The sequence below is a fragment of the Triticum aestivum genome, chromosome 1B (genome assembly GCF_018294505.1).
Source record: "Triticum aestivum cultivar Chinese Spring chromosome 1B, IWGSC CS RefSeq v2.1, whole genome shotgun sequence".
NCBI classification, from domain to species: domain Eukaryota; kingdom Viridiplantae; phylum Streptophyta; class Magnoliopsida; order Poales; family Poaceae; genus Triticum; species Triticum aestivum.
In genome coordinates, this window is record NC_057795.1 from 615,581,588 (window position 1) to 615,598,740 (window position 17,153).

Genomic DNA, 17,153 nt, shown 5'->3' on the forward strand with positions numbered 1-17,153 from the left:
TCGTCCTGGATGGGCTTGCCGGCGGCGGCGAGCTCATCAGCAAGGCCACGCATGGCGGCGAAGTAGGCGACCACCGATTGGTTCCCTTTCTGCGCATTGATCAAGGCAGTGTGGATGTTGTTGACGCGACTCAAGGACTGCGACGAGAATATACCTGCGAGCGCTGTCCACAGAGCATGCGCGGTGGTGACCGCGGTGACCGCGACGAGCACCTCTTTTGTGAGGTTGTTGAGTAGGTAGCCCAGAACCTGCTGGTCCTCCCTCACCCAGATGGGATGGAGAGGGTTGAGCTCGGTTGACTCCTTCCCCTCCTTGTCCTTGGTGACGAGAAGGCGGGGCGGCTCCGTCAGGGTGCCGTCGACGTAGCCATAGAGGCCGGCTCCCCTCAACTGCGGCAAGATTTGGGTACGCCACAGGACGTAGTTCGTCCGGGGAGAGCTTCTCCGTGACCTGACCGCTTAGGTTGGATTGGGTGGCACTGGTGGAAGACATGGCTGGCACTAGAGGAGATCAAGAGCTAGGGTTTGGAAGAGGAGGCTCTGATTACCATGTGCGTTAGGCGGAAACGTCTTACCTCGACCTGAGGCGACGTGCTACGTGTTTATAGGCAGGGGCGCACATCCCTGAAGCGCATACATCATTGAGATCTTACAGGAGGTTTACATCTTGCAGAAGAAGAGATAGAATTGGTTACCGGAGATAGGAAGAGATTACATGTAACTTAAACTGATCATCTATCCTATATCCTGCGCCTTGGACACCTGGGAGTCTCCTTGTCATGCGTGACAGGTACGTGACACAATATGTTGTGTTTGACAAAACCATCTTAGTTCAGCACCATCAGGACATTAGTAATCATGAAGCAAAATAGTCCATGGCCCATGATCAAACATACAGCAGTCAGCACAACTGCATCAGCCATCCAAACACAAACTCGAGGCACAGTGTCAGCTAGGATCACCTGTAGGCTGTAGCCATCAGACAGGACAAGCATGTCATCATCAGGAGGCCCTTCCAAGAATCTGCGCACTGGACATCAAACATACTGGTACAGTTATATATCAAAAAAACAAGGAAGAGTACAAACATGAAAGGAGAACGCACTGGCTCCTATATTACTTAACAACATTTACATTTATTGAGCAAAGTCATTAACAAGCATTTTTTTTGTTGGTCCAAGGATCAGCTACCTGGTTCCTAGACATCTGAGCTGAGTAAGGGTATTGAAAAATCAGATAAGAAGGTTTGTCAATCCCAAGCAGTTTTTTTTTTTTACTTTTGAGATGGGCAGAATATAGTACTGCAAGTTATGAAATGGTGTTTATCTTAGCAACTTGGGCATTGACTTACCCCTACAATAGACCCCTTTTATTACGGAATGTGGCTGGTATGTTACACATTTTTGTTGATTGTAGCTAAATGGTGAACATGCGGCATTCCTTCAACTTCATTTTCATGATCATAAGGGTGCAGGATTATATAAGTACCTCTGAGTCTCTGTTTAACAACATACAGGGTGCTATTTGCATCTCTGAATTCTAACCTCTTTTTCAGATGTGTTGCGGTAGTGATAAGAAAAGAGAGATGGCATAATTTCAATGCAAATTATAGTTTCTGAATTTTGTGTGATTTGCCTTGTCAATTTTCATGCCAAAGAGAAAATCTAAAGAGCCAAACTTAAGTCTTCAGAAATCTGCATGATTTTCAAACTCTTTTGATTTCTTTATCTACACATGTATTTAAAGGCACCGAAGTTTTTTAGAGACGACACATATATTAGTATGTTTACTCTGCAAAAGGTATCTGAGACTTTCATGGTGATATGCAATATGTCTTTTTACAATAGTTTCAAGTCAGTATACAGTTTCTTGTTGCATCAATAATCCTTTTTAACAGGAATAGTCAATATATATGGTCTCAACAGGAATAATCTGTATGGCCAATAAAGCATCAAATTCAGATCCTATAAATCTCTTTGGACCAGTCTAATCCAAACATGCATTGATGGATGGATATTTTAAACCTTCCCTTCAAAAGACCATGTTTCACAGGATATTTTGAAACCCAAGAAATTTTGAAAACATTTTAAGCTAGAAATGTACCAGTGGATGGATAAAGCAAACCGTTTGCTGAAATCAGGGAGACATGCATTGATATTTAAGATCAGACTGTGAACTTCCCATACGTTCACTTCTCACTGATATGATAGGACACATCTTACCTTTATGCTCCTGAATGTATCCAGCACGAGATATTTTTCAGTGAGAAGCGAACGTATGGGAAGTTCACAGTCTGATCTTCAGCATACATACTCTACCTAAACATTGTATTTTTCCAGGGACAGCACGAGATTCCGACAATTCATGGCAAGCACTTCCTTGACGTTCTGGTGTGTGGTCAGCCTCAGGAACGACCAACCTGCAGCAAGTTCATAGGAGTTGCAGATGTAACATTTTCTATGAACGTAGAAGGACACTTTGTTCGGAATTGTGTGGATAATGCGCCCATTATTATCTCTTAATACAATCACGGTGTGGAAGCCTGCAGCTTTCCCGAAATTGTAATAACTGAAGACAAGACATCAACACAACTTGTACTGTACCCCTAACTAGGTTTGTAGTTTTGAGATGATACAGGAAAACAGCAGGGTTCAGAGAACTTAAGGGTTGATGTACCATTAAGCCAAGGAGGGATGCTTTCAACAAGAACCTGTGCACCGAAGATCAAACAGTGCCAAACATAAGGAACTGAAGAACATTTTAATATGTTGTTCGTTCAGGTTCAGACTTCAGACGTAGCAAACCACACTACTGAATGCAAAATTCGACACGGCTAGGGGATAATTTAGAAGTGCCTAAATTAGAGCAATTTAGGATACAAACTAAAAGCGGCAAGAAATCTCACAAGTTAGGATTTGAGGATAGACTCGCATACATACAAGAAAACGCAGGCAATGAGAAAGCACTTGCATGAGACCAAAACAATTGCTGATGACCACTAGATAGTAGCACTAATATCAGATGAAGCATAACACATCCACCATGGCAAAAAAATACAAGGAGCTTTATAAAGCACTAGCACAAGCATGGAGCCCGAAGAAATTATAGAAGCTCTCACGCACACGCATGAGGCGTGGTGAGGAATTCCACGTGGTGATAGGGATATAGGTATATAGTTCTTTGACCCCTTCTTTGGCTTCTTTTTTAGCACCTTCTGTATCAAGCGCTTCCAAGGATAAAGTTGGTACTAGAAAACCACGAAAACATAGAAGTAGTGGAAAAAACAATAATACAAATAGAGCATGTTAGTTGAAATAATAATTACCTAACGCCTTTGTCTAGGACCAGTTCATCTTCATCAATCATGTGATATGTTTTTGTAACCAATTCATTCTTAAAGAATGGATTAGTATTTTGAAAGTAAAATTCAAACTTGAAAGCCTTTGGCTCACTAATTATGTACCATTTGATATCCCTTAAGTACTTTAGAGCTTCCTCATCCCTATCACTAATTATGTAAACCATAAACTAGATGCCAGCAGAATTATGTGCAAATGGATCTTAAGACATTTTAAAGCAAAAACACGTTCTACAGTTCAGAGAAGGACCTTCTGTTGCAAAAACGTGCAGTCTCCTCACGCCCTCAGCTAGGATTTCATGGTTGTTGAACCTTTTTGCTCTGCAGGGAAGCATCATGGAGAAGATCAAAGACAGTTAAGAGACATGCTATAATCCTTTTTCGTTACAGGATATCATTCCAGCATTAAATCTACTGAAAAGATCTTTAACACAGAAGAACGTGTGTTCACCTTTCTGATCTGCAGCAGCTTCAGCTGCATCATCTATAGTTACACCTTCTGCTTCAGCCACACCATTGACACTGTCATTTGGAGGTACAAGAAATCCATCAGATGGATCATGGCATGCGACATCGAATTTGATACCGTTGTATTAACGACGGTATGTACAGTATGAGCAGTCAAAATAGAAACATCTGTCTTATATCCTAATTTACGAATTGTTAGCATCATGGTACAGGTGAGAGATTGAAACAGTCAAAACAGCAAAACAACATAAACAGACGGACACACAGAACCGAACGAGCCACGGCTGTTCGTTCAGGCTCGAAAATTACTACGAGGCAGTCAACAAAATTACTACGTAGAGATTACGAAATTTAATACAGCCAGAGGCGCCGTTTGCACAGTAGCACAAACCGGCAGAAAATTTCACGAGTTGGGATAATAGAATGCACGATTTGCGACTCACAATCACTGACAGGCTCACATGCAATCGAAAACAGGCATCAAAAGGCACAGATCTTAGAACAGATAGCCAACATTTTCATCTAAATTACTGATGACAGCAAGATGGTGACATCAGATCAGGCACACTACATCCACCATGGCACGAACAAACACTTTCAGCGCTGAACACATCTGGCTAAGACGACGACGCGCACAGAGCAGCTTAGGCCCTCTCGCCACGGATGCGGCGTGCGAGCTGGATGTCCTTGGGCATGATGGTGACGCGCTTGGCGTGGATGGCGCACAGGTTGGTGTCCTCGAAGAGCCCCACCAGGTAGGCCTCGGCGGCCTCCTGCAGCGCGGAGACGGCGGAGGACTGGAAGCGGAGGTCGGTCTTGAAGTCCTGGGCGATCTCCCTCACCAGGCGCTGGAAGGGGAGCTTGCGGATGAGCAGCTCGGTACTCTTCTGGTACTTGCGGATCTCGCGGAGCGCGACGGTGCCGGGGCGGAAGCGGTGGGGCTTCTTGACGCCGCCGGTGGCCGGGGCGGACTTGCGGGCGGCCTTGGTGGCCAGCTGCTTCCTCGGCGCCTTGCCGCCGGTGGACTTCCTCGCCGTCTGCTTGGTGCGGGCCATGTCGTCGGAGATGCGCCGGGGAGGTTGAGGAGGGAGGAGCGCTGGGAGGTTTGGGGAATTGGAGTGAGGAAGGAGGAGGGGAGTGGGCGGTGTTAAATAGGAGGCGAGCGCCGAGCGGGCGGGGGGTTGGAGCGGGGAGCCGCGCGTGGGTGTTGGTTTTTCGGGAGGGATGGTGGGGCGTGGACCGTTGGATGTGGGGTGCCTGGACGGCTGGATCTGGTTTCGAGGGAGTGATCCGTGGGAGGTGGGATCGCGCGCTCTGATTGGTTGGAGACGAGTCAGCCGGATCATGGAGAGGCAGATAAAACGAAAATGGACTCCGAGGCCTTTGCCGCCAACGTCCAAAACGAAAACCTCTTTTTTTTTTTAGATTCCAAACGAAAACCTCTGCCCAAACGAGAATTGACGAAACTAGTGATTCTTTTTTGAGAGGAAGAGTTTCGGTGATTGCTGTATAAACAGTTGTTTTACTATTAGTATATGATGAATTATTAGTCCCTGATAAATTGTTTATGTGCTAATTCATCATAAACACTGATATGTAAACTGATTTACATGTAAATGACAATTTTTAGAAACGAACTTCTTTTCAGTTTGACTGCTATAGCACACCCTCCAAACTACTGATGTTTCTGTAAGAGCAACTCCAACGAATCGATCCAAACGGATGCGGGTTTTGTCTGTTTGGGTTGCCCAAGCGGACGCCCGTGTGTTTTTTTTATTTGGGTCAGTGCTTGCATCAAACGGTGGTCCGACCCACGAGCTGTAAATGCGGGCTAAAAATAATTAAAAAATGCACATAATTAAACATTAAAAACACAGGTCAACAGCCAGCCAAAGTTCGCATTGACAAGAAAAACATTAAATAAACTTTTTAAAAAGTCTGTGTCGCGTCGCCCCGCCTTGCACATTGCCCTAGGCATCCTCATCGACCGAGCCGAGACCGGTGAGGTCAACTGGGAATGATGCCTCCCACTCTCGGGCCACGCGTCATGCTACGTCGGCTGGGCTGCGGCTAGGCGCTCCTGCTCCTCCCGCTCGGGCCACTCCTCCTCCGCCTCGCGCTCCATCTGCATGACGCGCTCGTCCGCCAGCGGTGCAACCTCCATTGCTCGAGGTAGGCGGCCTCCTATGCCAGCGTCGCGCAGACCCAGACGGGGGGCACGCGGACCAACTCACGCACTTGGCCGGTCCAGACACAGCGCTCGGTCGGCGGCGGCTCGGCCTGGGGCGTTGGGGGCGGGACTCAATGGTGAAGGCAGCACGATGCAGTCGCCAGCAGCAGAGAGGGCGAGGGCCTCTGCCTGCCGCGCTTGCTAATCCGCCTCTGCCTTGCATCACTCCTCCTCGATGGATGTCTGCATGGCCGCCGCCAGCGTGGCCTGCTAGGCAGCCTCCTCCTCAATCTCCTCCGGCTTTGACGACAAGGGGCGACGGAGCGTGCATGTGGTGCTCTTGGACGTCGAGGCAACGTTGCTCCTCGTGTTTGAGAGTAAACCACATCTCCCAGTTGGGAGAGTCTGCCGCATACGCAGATATAGCGCGCTGCTCCGGCGTGAGCAGCTCCTACGCACCTCCTCGATGTGTGCGCTGGGACCGCAACACTGCCGGCACCTGTCGCGTGGTAGCGTCACATCGGGCTAGGACAGTGGCTGCATGTACTGGTGGTGCCACCATACTTGATGCATCAGGATGTGCAGCCGCTGCCTGACAGCGGCAGGGGAAGGGCGCGAGAGGAGGAAGCGCGCGGCCGTCTGCTTGCCCCTTGTGCTCGCCGAAGAAGCCCATGGTAGTTGGCTAGGGTTGTCGCCGACCCGCATGGATTAAAAAAGGGCGTTCAGCCGTTGACGTGTGGGTCCACGGTAGGTGGCCGCGTTAACTACGACCGCGTGTGGTACTTGGTCGACTTGCACGTGGGGTTGCGGTGGGCACTGAGGGGATGCGCAACACGTCTGCTTCATGTCCGCGACAACACGTTTTGAATTTGGATCGGCGCGTTGGGCCGGCGTTTTTGTCCGCGACGACCCAAACAGACGTTGGCGGACAAAATGGGTCCCGTTGGAGTTGCTCTAAGTCACTACTTGGAGTTATTTTCGATGTATTCATGGCAAGCATGTTTGGGAATCTGTCTATTCGGTTGGCTTGTCAGCAGCGGAAGCCATGAAAAAATCCCAACCAAACAGGGCCATATACTCAAATTCTTGATGTTCAATTGTTTTCTTCCATTTCAAGAAACATTCTTACTCACCAGGTGAATTAACGAGCCGTTTGGCTCATTAAGCTCGTGACCACTAAACTTGGTAAACTTAACGAGGCACAAAACCCTGCTTGATTATGTTCGTTTGAAGCTTGTAACCACTCGTGTGCGCTCGCTAGATTTCAAATCATCAACAATGTGCTCACAAAATCAAATGCTATGAGACTGGAACTACTAACCATATTGTGGCTTGTTTAAGACCTTCCTCAATTCCATGAATCCAGGAGTTCTAGCTTTTGTCCACCCTGTCTAAGTGTTATTACCCACTTGAGGTTATGCTAAACTGAAAATATATGCTTGGCAGAAAGAAAGCTGACAGGATATATTTTATGTTGCCGGACAGCTAGAGCATAGTATCACTGGATATAGGTGAATAATTGCAGAAGAATCATATAGCTCAATTCAGCTAGTGAAACATAACTATGCTCGCACGCAGCACCTATACAGGCACTGTCCATTGAGAATAAGTAGCAGAAATATTCAAGAACTGAGAGCTGCTGTCTGCCACTTTCGTTCTTCCAACCCGAACATTTCAGACATGGTATTGAGTTGATCCATGGCCACATCATGTTCAGTTCTACAGCAGAATGCCCAAGCTCTAAGCACACATACGAGCTACCAATTTGGTCCCTGTAAGTTCCAGGAAAGGAACGGTAAGCAAATAGTTATTTCATGGCAGTATTGTACGAGACCTCATGTGAATACTGAATAGAACAACAAAATACAATCGCTAGCTCTATTTTTTTATTCTTTCTATTGCAGTGAAGCACTGAGCTGGAACATGAGAGACCCTGGATGCCCAATAATTATCAATGCATTAAATAACAAAATTCAAGCACAAAGCGGTGTTCAAGCTAACACAGTACTACAATAAAGATCAAGCTAAGAGGAGAGTTACCAGAAACATAAAACAACAAGAATGCCGTTTACAGAATGAGCGGTTCAGATGTAGACGAGAGCAACAAACTGTGTCTAGTTATCGGGCTAGCCAGAGATCTTAACTATAGGGAACCAAAAGTAAGAATAAAAAACTACAGGGAGCCAAAAAAGAGGTGAATATATTTCAGGAGTCTGATTTACCTTCTCTATGAACACCATTCTCTTGCATTCTGGAACATGCGCAACCAAGGACTGGGACCACCCTTCTCAACCTGCCACTCCTTGGGATACCATGGGTATTGCCACATCATAAAGGAACGCTCCGGGTGTGGCATCAGAGCAAGGTGCCTTCCATTGGGGGAGCAAAGGGCCGCAATACCAAGCGGAGAGCCATTAGGGTTGAAAGGATAAACCTCTGTAACGTTATTAGCATCATCGCAGTACCTCAGAGGGGCCAGATTTGAATTGACAACATCAGATAAGACATTTTCATCTGGGAAGAAGGCTCTCCCTTCACCATGAGCACTCCAAATGCCCAAAGTAGAGCCTTCCATACCTCTGAACATTATAGAAGGAGAATCCCCTATGGCCACACTGATAAACCGACATTCAAAACGGCCAGATTCATTGTGAGTGAACCTTGGCTGGGACATGTCTCCACCTGCACCAAGCGAGCCTCCAATTTCGGGTCCTGGTACCCAACCAAGAAGAGCCATGAGCTGACACCCATTGCACACCCCAAGGCTGAATGTGTCTGGCCTATTGTAGAACTCCTGGAACTGCTGAATGAGGGGCTGGTTGAACCTGATAGATGCAGCCCAACCTTTTGCTGAGTCAAGAACATCTGCATAGCTAAATCCACCAACAAATGCAATCCCACGGAATTCCGTTAGAGAAGCCTTTTGGTTCAAGAGATCCGACATTGTGATATCCCACGGTTCAAAACCAGCAGCATGGAATGCAGCAGACATTTCCCTATCACTGTTGCTCCCTTCTTCCCGAATGATGGCAACCTTCGGTTTCGAGGATGCAGACAGTAGTTTCTTGTCTGTGAATTTGGGCGTAAAAGACAAATGCCATGAGGGCGATGTTCGGCTTTTTAGGCCTTCTTTCTCAAGCTTGACACAAGATTTCAGCCGCTGTAGCTCCTCAAGCTGAAAGCTTGTTTCCTCCCACAAATCTCTGAGGTCTGAAGTTCTTTCTTTCAAACACACCTCACCATCAACAAGCAGCTCTATTTCTGGTGCTGCAGTTACTTCTCCTATCACATTAGCAGAAACCCCTGCCGCATGAAGTTTTTGCTTCACTACATCAAGGTCATCCAAATGCACTTCAATTACAAGACCAAGCTCCTCCGCAAAAAGTGTTTGAAGAAGGTCATTATCTTTTAATTCTATGTTGAGGTTAACACCACAGTTGCCAGCAAATGCCATCTCAAGAATGGTGACAATAAGCCCACCATCGCTAATGTCATGACCAGCAGAAATCAGACGTTCGCTGAGCAATTCTTGAACAACCTCAAAGACCTTTTTCAAGTAAGGGACATCTTCTATGTCTGGGCAGTCATTTCCAATTTGATCAAACGCTTGTGCGAGAGCAGAACAACCAAGTCGCCGCTTTCCTTTAGCCAGGTCAACATGCAACAGAACCCCGTCCTTCACAAGCTTTAGATCTGGAGTAACCGTTAAGGTTATATCAGGACATGTCACATAAGCACTGATAACAAGATTTCCTGGAGCTTTGACTAGCTCGCCATCACATTGAGCTGCCATAGAAAGACTATCCTTTCCTCCATCAATTGCAATACCAAGTTGAATCATGCAGTCAGCCATTGCGACAGCAGCATCATACATATCTGCTCCCTCTCCATCAATCTTTGCAGCGTACATCCAATTGCCACTTGCTTTGACGTCAGCAAGAGATGTAACTTTAGCCCAAACCAGATTGGTCAATGCCTCCCCAACAGCAAGCCTTGCCATAGCCTCAGGATTAAGTAAACCCTTTATTGGTTGTTCTCCAATGGCACAAGCACCACCAGTCAGATCTGTGTATGTCTGTGCAACTACAGCAACATCAGCAAGTGGAAGTTGCAGAGGGCCAACCGTCTGCTGTTGTGCCACAAGACCTGTCACACATCTGTCAACCTTAGTGGTCAAGAAACGCTTTGAACATACTGAGGGAAGCTTCAATACTCGCTTAAGAACATCCATCAGTGTAATCTCGGGTGCTATGTCTAAGGGCTCACTCGATCGAGGAACTCGCTTGAAATCAAAGGTCTTCTGAGGCATATCTCCTAAAACCTTTTCAAGCTCAAGATCAACAGCAGGCGGTGGAGGAGGAAGGCCACTCAACATTGCATGCTCCACAGCAGCACTGTCAATTAAAACAATCTTTCCACTACCATCAATTTCACCAAGGACAGCCATTGAAACTCTCTCTCTATCACAAAGTGACTGCAACAGGTTTCTGCTCTCAGGCTTCACCAATAATGCATCTTGTTCCTGGTATTCAGCACCCCAGATCTCCAACACAGACAATGTGTGATCACCAACAACAATTGAGCGGATATCAATTTCAGCACCCTTAGGATAGATTATTTCTTTCACGACATTGCAGTTTCCTCCAGCTCCCTGATCATGAATGCTGATGATTGGATTCTTCTCTCCCATTTCCACACATGCCCTGATCACGCGATATAATTTCTGTGCCATCTCAGCATCTCCCCGCTGCACTGCGTTAAAATCGAGCTCTGCATCATTCTGTCCACTAACCATACTTGAGGCAGCACCACCACCCATACCAATTCTGTATGCTGGACCACCAATCTTCACAACTAGCATGCCAATTTCTGGATCCCCTTTCGATATGTGTGCATGGTCAATCTGCCCAATTGCCCCACTGAACATTATAGGCTTCAGCCATTCACGGCGCTCCCCGTTTGGCAACCTAGAACCAAAATTTCTTGTAAATCCCTGAATTAAAGGCTCGCCAAACTTGTTCCCATAGTCAGAAGCACCGTCGCTAGCATCAATAAGAATCTGCAATGGAGAAGCTAAGTTTGATGGGTATGAAAAAGATGAATCCTCCCAAGGTGCATATGATTCTTCAATTTGAAGGTTTCCAACACAATAACCAGCAGTTGAAGCAACAACAAATGAGCCCTTTCCAGTGGCATGTGTGTCCCTTATGCGGCCACCTGCACCTGTTTCAGCTCCTGGGTAGGGTGCCACAGCACATGGAAAATTATGGGTTTCTGCTGTGAACAGAATGCCTAGTTCACGCATCATCAGGGATAGCGGTGAAGTGGAACCTGGTAGTGCTGGGCGTAGGTGATTTACAAGAGTCCCTTTTATTGCACTCGAGTTATCCTTGAACCCAATAATAGAATTATTAGGGTTAGCCTTCAAGGGACTCTTTACTAACTGAAACAAAGTACTTGGCATGGTCTCTCCATCTATCTCAAGCTTTCCATTAAAAAACCAATGTCTGCTGTGCTCACTGTTTGATTGCGCTATGTCAAAAAGTTCCACTGTAGTTGGATTGCGCTTGATGTCATCTCTGAATAGGTGAGTGTAGTATTTGATATCTTGTTCATCAAAAGCAAGACCCATTTTAAGATTTATTTCCTCCAGTGCTTCCCTTCCCTTTTCCATGACTGGTATAACACTGACAGGTTCTGGAACTACATCTGACCGAAATGATGTGAGCTTGCTAGGATAAACACACTCTGTCATCCTGTCATGAATCAAAGCAGCAAAGCTGTTGAGTTGGCTTTCATCAAGTGGGTCACTACCAGGCTGAAGGCACAAAAGATATCTTCTAGACCTCTCCAGGCGAGTTACTTCCATTAATGATAGAGCTTTACAAATCGAGACAGCATTGGTTGAGAAAGCTGTCGAAAATGTCATCCGGGGACCAACCTCAACAAGGAAGCAGTAAGGGCTCCTAGAAACTTCCTCCTCCAGAAAGCTCCCTGTTTGTAAGTTGTCAGGTTCATAAGTTTCTGCTAGGAGCCACTGAAGTGTTGCGAGCTTCGTAGAACCTAGTGCATCCTCCAACTCAACATTGAAGCATTGCTCAGTCTTTATATCAATAATATTAGAAGAAACCTTTGCCTGCACTTTCCTGAGTAACTCCTTGGCCTCACTCTCTTGAAGAAATGGTTTGCGATAAAAGTGAATAATCCTTGAAACTAAACCCATGTCATCACCAGATGCCTCTATCAATGGACTATTAACTCCGCTGGATACTGCAGCAGTGAGAGCAGGCATTGGTCGGATATTTGGAACAATAGCCCTTTGATTAGGTAAACGGCAAAGATGACGTAGGTTCAGGCAATGTCGAACCACTCGTGACCTTCTCGAAGGTGGGTGTCTTGTGGATATAAAACTACTCCTTTGTTTTCCCTGGTACAAAAAGAGAAGCGCATGATAATGGTTACATGCCGAAAAGAGAAGCATATTTAGTTGATAGTTCAACTAGGTGCATACCATATTACTAGGAAAGCCTGGAAGACGTAGCATATTGCTTGCTGCCATTTCAGCATGAGATGCCATATTCACAAAACCTAAGATACTCCAAGAACCTGTGAACCACAGAATAGGAAATCAGGCACTGAACCACTGAGCATAACTGAAGTTTAATCTATAATATAAAAAACTACAAAATCGGTTCGTGTCATTAGCAAATGTTGAATCCAGGAATTTATTTCATTATATTTTTACGATGTAAGCAAAAAGATAAATGCACACACAGACACACTTCAAGACAAAGGTCAATGTGTTTGCTCATTGTTCCAGATTGCAGATCACGTTGAATGAAAACACAGAGTTGACATGAAACCCCTTAGATTATGCACCCACAAAAAATTAGCTTATTTCACCCAAATTTTCATGAATTTTTAGTAGTTTCAGCATTCACATACTTACATTACATACACACGGTTCGTTCACTGAAACAGAGAGCTCTCTTATATGAAATGAACAAACTGGGATAAAACCATAAGATGGTCTATCAAATGCAAGATACTTCAACTGTTTTTTTCTACGAAGCACCGATGCGGATACGGGGACACCAGATATGGCGATTTCTAGAAACAACAATTCGGCGAGTATATATAAATACTTAATAAAATGCGATGTTATGAAGACAATGGATTGAATGTGTGAGCCGATATCAAACTACTACCCCATTTGTTGCATCCATGCCTCTTTTCATCAAGTCCCCATCTCCTTGGTGACTGAATGATGGTCAATTTACTCAATCCTCGATGACTGAATGGTCATCAATTTACTCAATCCTCGTGGTACTTGCATACAGCACTCGCCAGAGCTCAGCAGCAAGCACTCACACAAGTACACACGCACACAGACACATCAAGCACGCACGCAAGCGGCAACAAGCACACGACCAGCACGCACGCATTACGGCACCAGCAAGGCAGCAAGCAATCAAGAGTGCGGGAGGACCGGACACCATCGGAGAAGAGCAGGGATTCGGAAGGGAAGGATTTACCTCGCTGGCGAAGGCTGACGAGGGGCGGCGGCAGAGAAGACTCGCGGCGGCGGCGGCGGCGCGCTCGTGCGGTCGCCCGCGAATACTCTGTCCAGTTAGCTGCCCGAACGTTTTTTCTTTTCTCTTTTTAGGGCTTGCCCGAGCGAATTGAGTGCGTTGGCTGTTTAGGGTTTACGAATGGGCTTGAACTGGGCTTCCCGTGTCCCAACGGCCGTGCTTGGTTGGTCGTCTCGTTTTGCAGCCCAAAACACCTGCAAAACACTCTTATATCAGACACGAAAGCTCCATGGCGCCCACGCGCCAAAGCTTCATAGGCATTATCAATCTTAGACACTTTACAGGCATTTTTATATTATTTTCTGGACTAACCTATTAACCAACTGTTCAATGACTGTTTCTATTTTTTTTACTTTACTGGGGTTTTTTTCCAGAAAATCGGTACCAAACGGAGTCCAAACACTATGAAACTTTTTTTTTCTGGACATAAGAGACCCTATAAGTTTCAAGAGGAGTCCAGAGGATAAATGAGGAGAAAATCCCCTCTTGAACTATTGAAAGTGCAACTATCCCTAGGTGGTTTTGGTAATTCATAACAATATATAGCTCATTGAGCTAATGCTATTTCAAGACTATTATTTCAGGAAAGCTCAATGAATGGCATGGCATGGATGATGAAAGTGGATCCCTCAAAATATCAAGGACAAAGGATTGACTCAAGCTCAAAAGCTCAAGACTCTTCATTTTACATTTTAGTGATCCAAGATCACATTGAGTCTATACGAAAAGCCAATACTATCAAGGAGGGATGAGGTGTTGCTTAATGAGCCTTTTGCTTCATGTGCTTAGTGATATGCTCCAAAACCCTCCACTACTTTCTCACATCCACATATGACCTAAACCTAAAGTCAAACTCGGCCCTACCGATTCTTCCTATCCGGCGCCACCGAGTTCAATTGTCATAGCCACTGCCACAAACCCTAGGCAAATCGGTCTCACCGATAGGGATCTCGGTCTCACCGAGATGGGATTGTAATCTCTCTGTTTTCCTTCGTAACGTTTCGGTCTAACCGAAGTGAGCGATTGGTCCCACCGAGATTACAAAGTAAACTCTCTGTTTCCCCTTCGTAACTTTTCGGTCTCAACGAAAGAGCGAATCGGTCCCACTGAGTTTACCTGGCCAACTCTCTGGTTAGCTAATTACCAAATTCGGTCTCACCGAGTTTGTGTAATCGGTCTCACCAAGATTACGTTATGCCCAAACCCTAATCATATCGGTCCTACCGAGTTGCATGTCAGTCCCACCGAAAACCCTAACGATCACTAGGTTTACTAAATCGGTCCGATCGAGTCTGTTGAATCGGTCCCACCGAGTTTGGTAAATTGTGTGCAACGGTTAGATTTTGTGTGGAGGCTATATATACCCCTCCACCTCCTCTTCATTCGTGGAGAGAGCCATCAGAACAAACTTACACTTCCAACTTATCATTCCTGAAAGAGAACCACCTACTCATGTGTTGAGGCCAAGATATTCCATTCCTACCATATGAATCTTGATCTCTAGCCTTCCCCAAGTTGCTTTCCACTCAAATCTTCTTTCCACCAGATCCAAATCCTATGAGAGAAAGTTGAGTGTTGGGGAGACTATCATTTGAAGCACAAGAGCAAGGAGTTCATCATCAACGCACCATTTGTTACTTCTTGGAGAGTGGTGTATCCTAGATTGGCTAGGTGTCACTTGGGAGCCTCCGACAAGATTGTGGAGTTGAACCAAGGAGTTTGTAAGGGCAAGGAGATCGTGTACTTCATGAAGATCTACCGCTAGTGAGGCAAGTCCTTCGTGGGCAACGGCCATGATGGGATAGACAAGGTTGCTTCTTCGTGGACCCTTCGTGGGTGGAGCCCTCCGTGGACTCGCGCAACCGTTACCCTTCGTGGGTTGAAGTCTCCATCAACGTAGATGTACGATAGCACCACCTATCGGAACCACGCCAAAAACATATGTGTCTCCAATTGCGTTTGAATCCTCCAAACCCTTCCCTTTACTTTCTTACAAGTTGCATGCTTTAATTTCCACTGCCTATATACTCTTTGCATGCTTGCTTGAATTGTGTGATGATTGCTTGACTTGTCCAAAGATTGCTAAAATCTACCAAACTCTAAAATTGGGAAAAGGTTAAGTTTTTAATTGGTCAAGTAGTCTAATCACCCCCTCTCTAGACATACTTCAAGGTCCTACAAGTGGTATCAGAGCTTTGGTCTCCATTTGCTTTGATTTCCATAGCTTTTGGTGATCATAGCCTTGGTTTCACAACCTAGAAGAGTATGGCGTCTAGCGAGGGAAATTATCACCGTAGAGGTCCTTACTTTGATGGTACTAATTTTGCTAGTTGGAAGCATAAGATGAAAATGCATATTCTCGGACATAACCCCGCCGTTTGGGCTATTGTGTGTATTGGTTTGCAAGGTGAATTCTTTGATGGGAGAGAACCGAACCGTGAAGCTAGCGCGGATGAGTTGAAGATGATGCAATACAACGCTCAAGCTTGTGATATCCTCTTCAATGGATTGTGCGCGGAAGAATTCAACAAAATCAGCCGTCTTGAGAATGCAAAGGAAATTTGGGATACTTTGATTGATATGCATGAAGGTACCGACTCCGTCAAGGAATCCAAGTTGGGTGTGCTCCAAAGTCAGCTTGACAAGTTCAAAATGAAGGATGCTGAAGGTATCGCTGAAATATACTCTAGGCTTGCTCTTATCACAAATGAGATTGCCAGCTTAGGAAGTGAAGAGATGACCGACAGATTCATCATCAAGAAGATCCTAAGAGCATTGGATGGAAAATATGATACCGTATGCACATTGATCCAAATGATGCCAAATTACAAAGATCTCAAGCCAACGGAAGTCACTGGAAGAATTGTTGCTCATGAGATGTCACTCAAGGATAAGGAGGAACTTCACAAAAAGTCAAGTGGTGCTTACAAAGCCTCATGTGAAGCCCCCACATCATCAAGTGAGAAACAAACCTTCAATGAAGAATTGAGCTTAATGGTGAAGAACTTCAACAAATTCTACAAGAGTAGAAGCAAAGAAAGAAGCTCTAAGTCAAGGTCCTACAATGACAAAAGATCTTCTAGTCGAGAGCAAAATTGCTACAATTGTGGGAGACCCGGACACTATTCCAATGAGTGTACGGCACCCTACAAAAGAAGAGAAGATTCTCCAAAAAGAAGAAGCAAAAGAGAAGAATCACCACCAAGAGAGAGGAGGAGTAGAGATGATCGTTATGAACGAAGACCCTCACGGAGAAGCAAGGATTCGGAAAGGAAGGACAAGTCATCAAAGAGCTACACAAAACGAAGACATCAAGCTCATGTTGGTGAATGGGTATCCGGCTCCGACTCCGACAATCACTCCGAGAGAAGCTATCACTCTGACTCCGAATATACTCAAGATGAAGGTGTTGCCGGTCTAGCACTTGTGTCAACCAACTCCTATGACATATTTGACTCACCAAATGAAGGAATTGGAAGATGCCTCATGGCCAAAGGTCCAAAGGTAACACATCCCGAGTATGTTGATTTCAATAGTGATGAAGATGACTTGCTAGGTGATGATGA

General features: G+C 45.6%; 2 protein-coding genes across 2 annotated transcripts; both read right to left on the reverse strand.

Annotated features, from left to right (window-relative positions):
* Positions 1-4,321: 4,321 nt before the first annotated feature.
* LOC123142541 (histone H3.2) lies at positions 4,322-4,954 on the reverse strand. The gene has a single exon (XM_044561412.1). The coding sequence runs from the start codon at positions 4,878-4,880 to the stop codon at positions 4,470-4,472; it is 411 nt and encodes a 136-aa protein (XP_044417347.1). The 5' UTR covers positions 4,881-4,954; the 3' UTR covers positions 4,322-4,469.
* A 2,534-nt stretch (positions 4,955-7,488) lies between these two features.
* LOC123142552 (probable phosphoribosylformylglycinamidine synthase, chloroplastic/mitochondrial) lies at positions 7,489-13,753 on the reverse strand. Its single transcript, XM_044561420.1, has 4 exons — positions 13,531-13,753; positions 12,507-12,601; positions 8,218-12,422; positions 7,489-7,767 (listed from the first exon to the last, which is right to left on the reverse strand). The coding sequence occupies exons 2-3, from the start codon at positions 12,570-12,572 to the stop codon at positions 8,223-8,225; spliced, it is 4,266 nt and encodes a 1,421-aa protein (XP_044417355.1). The 5' UTR covers positions 12,573-12,601; positions 13,531-13,753; the 3' UTR covers positions 7,489-7,767; positions 8,218-8,222.
* Positions 13,754-17,153: the final 3,400 nt, after the last annotated feature.